We start from the raw sequence: 4,132 nt of genomic DNA on the forward strand, positions 1-4,132 counted from the left end.
TGGTCTGGGATGTGAAGGGCTGAGAAGTTGATCTGATCACAAAAACTTCTCACACAGTGGAAGGTCACATTTTTAAACAGTTGGCAAAATCACAGGCTTGTGCTCTGATATACAAACTTCGCAGACCTGGTTTAAAGGAGCCTGTAACCCCAGCTGTCCTCGAGCTGGGGTGGTGGAGGACACCGTGGTTAACAAACCTTTCCCCTTCTCCCCTCCTGCCTGGCTGGGCACGCAGAGCCACCATGCCGAACTGGGGAGGCGGCAACAAATGCGGTGCCTGTGGCCGCACTGTCTACCATGCCGAGGAGGTGCAGTGCGACGGGAGGAGCTTCCACCGGTGCTGCTTCCTCTGCAGTAAGTATTTCCCTCCCGCTCCCCTGCAAAACCTCTCCTGGCATAGCTGTGGGGTCACAACAGCAACGTGCTGGTCCACAGGAGATGTCCCAGGCTCAGCTGGCACCCCTGATGCACAGGGGATGGCAGTGGCCAGAGATGTCTCTGTCCATCACGAGTTGGGCTTGACTCCTGCTTCCCCACATGCTTCCGGGGCCTGGCGGTGCCAAAGGGAGAGCTTGTCTCCTGGAAAGGTATTATCCTACCTGTCCAGCGTGGGAGGGGTGGGATGCGCCTCCCAAAGCAGAGCACATCATGCTTTTCTCCTCCGTTTGCCCCCCTCCCAGCCATCTCCTCAGGAGTCTAAGGGATCTTTAGGATGGAAACCTGGCTTAAGCGTTGCTCAGGCAGAGGAGAAAGCCCAGTGGCAGAGCCCTGTTTGCACTGATCTGAGCTCAGCTGGACTTCTCCCGGTGATCCCGGGGCCGGCAGCAGCTGAAGGAACAGTTATCGAACCCCTGCCCTGAAGTCCCGCGCAGAGCGGGACACCAGCGTGCCTGAGCACAGCTGAGTTGTCGATGCTTGAGCGCAGCCAAAAGCCTAGACTTTCTTGGCACAGGGGCGTGTGGTTTATTTCAGATGAAAGGAGTCCAAAGCATTATTTTCCAGTCCAACCAACAAGCCCAGCGAGGCATTGAAAATCGCTTTCTCTGCTGAAAAGACCTCTGCTTAGATGAAGGGAACAAAGGGTCGCTGTGAATCGGAGGCTCCTACTTTGCAAACAGACAGCCTGTCTGTCTGAATCGGAGAATTTTACCTTACTACAAACATGAGGTACTGTTTTGTCCTGCTTGCTGGTGTTTAATACCTATGGGCAGAGCTATGCTTTAGCCCTCTTCATGTAAGCCACAGTTACAACTGGCCCTCTCAAACTAGTTTGCTGTTAGTCTGCAGCAAAACGTCCGTGCGCTGTGCTGGCATGTGAGCCTCGGCGCACCTGCACTCCTTTCCCTTACCTCTATAGCAGTCACAAAAAAAAGATTAGATGTCTTGGCTGCCTCATTTTCAGCCTTTTATGGGAGTTTCTATTAAAAGAAACCTGGAACTTAACAGTCAAACAATGGCTCTAGTGTGTGTCTGAGTATTTGCTTTTCCTTAGTGCATAGTTCTGTTGGGGTTAAAGTCTGTAGACTTAACAAACATGCATTAGTTGATTTACTTATTGGATATTTGTGTCTTATAAAAAGAGCCTTGGAGCTAATGAATGCCATAAGCAAAGGTCACCCTGTATTTTGAAGACCTTAAAATTCTTTTTAAACAAAAAATTCATAAAGCTCTTTCTTTCTTTTTTTTTCTCCCCAAATTCTTTATCACAGTCAGAATGCTGTTGCAGATGGAAAGAGCGTGCCAGTTGGGATACAAAAGAAGGTTTAAGAAGGAAACAGTTCTGCCTTCTGCTGTAACCTTGAGCAGAGTGCTTGCATTGTGCTGAAGGACAATGTAGGAATGCCAGAAAAGCACAGCCCCTCCGGTGACAGCTGTGAAACAGTCCCAACTCTGCCCCAAACCAGTACCGAGGCAGGGCAAAAACCTTGAAGGGTTGTTTTTTTTCCCAGCCCCACCCTGGCCAAAAGGGCAGGACAGGGGCTCTTCTGCACTGACAGACTTTTGCTTCATGCTGTATGGCACCCGTAAAGGGAAACTGCTGACTGCACTATCTGGGTTTCTGAGCAGCCTCATTCATCAAACCACAGCAAGTTTCCAGGCTTTAAATGTCACGGTCATGAAGAGGTGGGAGGGAATAGAGCCCTGTACAGGGCTAAGCATAATTCACTAATTCAAACGACAACCTGCTCCCACTAATCTCTGGTGGTCCCACAACCTAGAAGAATTGTGGACAAGGAAACCCATAACATCACTTCTCACTTGATTTTTGGCTTACTACATGTGCTGATGGAAATGGTCCCTTAAGGCAGTTCAACCTTTTTTTTTTTTTTCCCCTCCAGTGGTCTGCCGGAAAAACTTGGACAGCACAACTGTAGCGATTCATGATGCTGAAGTTTACTGCAAATCTTGCTATGGGAAAAAGTATGGCCCGAAAGGTTATGGATATGGTCAAGGGGCAGGCACGCTGAACATGGACAGGGGAGAGAGGCTCGGCATCAAGCCTGAGAGGTGAGTGAACTGAGTTGGGGGGGGTGTGACCCTTGTCCTTCAGTACTGTTTTCAGAGGAGTCTTTCAGGCTGGATTTTGTTTAGTTCATGTTGTCTGGAATATCAATGCAGTATAACCGAATGCAGGGCGTTGAACCTGCGGTGCACAAAGCTTCCACTGGTGACTATGTGAGCAGGCACTGTACGAGCAGGAGTTAGTGCAGGTAAAGATGCACTAATCCTATGCATGAGCCATAGGGGACTGGATTACAGAGGTGCTGATGGCTCTGCACAAGCCCACAGAGGTGACTGTGGGTCTCGAGTCGCTCTCCTAAATAAGCTGCAAGTGCAAATGTTCAACAGGTTCTGGCAGGGATGGATTCGGAGAGCTGAGAGTCTGGGGCTACAGGAAGAATGAATTTTTAACTGGCAAATGAAGAACCATTTGTGCTTAATTATAGCCAAAACCAAAAGGCCTATTAAATAGTAAACATTCCTAGTCTGATTAAGTTCTTGCTGTAAAGTAGAGCATGTGGAAAGAAGCTGAGGAATGCCTCACAACTTGCTTCATGCAAGTTCCCAAATTACTGCTTGACGTTTATCTGACATATGCTCTCCAGCCAGGTTCAGTGATCAGTTCAGGTTCCAGATTATGATCAGTGAACAGGAATTTAACAGAATTACTTGTAGCTTACTGTCTGATAAATCCACGTCCTCGTACAGAATTCAGCATTTCTAGAGAAGTGAAAAGGTGAAGGCTCCTCAGAAAACTAGCTTTTACAGTAGGTTCTTTTTATCCTTTGAAGCATGGCCTTTCTCTTCTTGGTGTGTTTTTTGGGTTTGGTTCCCCGCCCCCCCAGGTGTAATTGGATAGCCTTGCTGGTAACTTACTTCTCCAGTTTTGCAAAAGTACTGTATTCTGTACTGTGTGTTGGATGCTGCTCTGTTAGTGTCGTTAAGAAGAGCAAGAGGTCATTTAGTAAAAGAGTAAAGACAACAAATACCCCGTTTCTTTCAGCACGCCCTCTCCCCACCGACCCACAACAAATCCAAACACTTCAAAGTTTGCTCAGAAGTTCGGAGGGGCAGAGAAATGCTCTAGGTGTGGCGATTCTGTTTATGCGGCGGAGAAAGTCATAGGAGCTGGAAAGGTAAGGAACTGCGTGTGCCGTTTTGTACCTGCTACATGGACTTTAAAGTGAGCAAGGTATGCTATGTGGGTTCCAGTAGGGAACAAACTGCGGGGCAGAGTTACCTTAAAATTGCATTTCTTAGCATTGGAAATAGTCAAATCAATCAACTTAATTGAACAAAAAGCACTTGAAATGCAGGGTGATGAGTGCTCGCCTTGGATTTCAGAGGTGAAGCTTCAGTATCGTCTCGTGCCAGAGACTTGAAGCAGGCTACAGGAGCGCTGTCCCCCCAGAAGAGGGAACAGTCTTGTGGTGCGCAGCTTATGATGGAGGCCAAATGTTTCAGCGGAAAGGGGATGTTCTCTGAAAATACCGTGTAAAACTATGCGTCAGTCTGCCAGCTGTCTGACTCACTACAGAGGGCGAAGATCTGCCCTGAATTGATCAGAGCAAGCCCAAACCTTTCAAAATGCTGCCCTGAGCAGGATGCTGTGTGGAATGTGGGGCTCTGG

General features: G+C 48.2%; 1 protein-coding gene across 1 annotated transcript in view; it reads left to right on the plus strand.

Annotated features, from left to right (window-relative positions):
* Positions 1 to 223: 223 nt before the first annotated feature.
* Positions 224 to 4,132, plus strand: part of CSRP2 (cysteine and glycine-rich protein 2) — a 5,137-nt gene continuing 1,228 nt past the window's right edge. Inside the window, exons 1-3 of the mRNA XM_009327529.1 lie at positions 224 to 354; positions 2,340 to 2,508; positions 3,506 to 3,638. Of these exons, the coding sequence (XP_009325804.1) occupies positions 243 to 354; positions 2,340 to 2,508; positions 3,506 to 3,638 (414 nt within the window). The 5' untranslated portion in view covers positions 224 to 242. The remainder of the gene's footprint in view (positions 355 to 2,339; positions 2,509 to 3,505; positions 3,639 to 4,132) is intronic.

The sequence above is a fragment of the Pygoscelis adeliae genome, unplaced genomic scaffold (assembly GCF_000699105.1).
Source record: "Pygoscelis adeliae isolate BGI_AS28 unplaced genomic scaffold, ASM69910v1 Scaffold113, whole genome shotgun sequence".
In the NCBI taxonomy this organism is placed as follows: Eukaryota; Metazoa; Chordata; class Aves; order Sphenisciformes; family Spheniscidae; genus Pygoscelis; species Pygoscelis adeliae.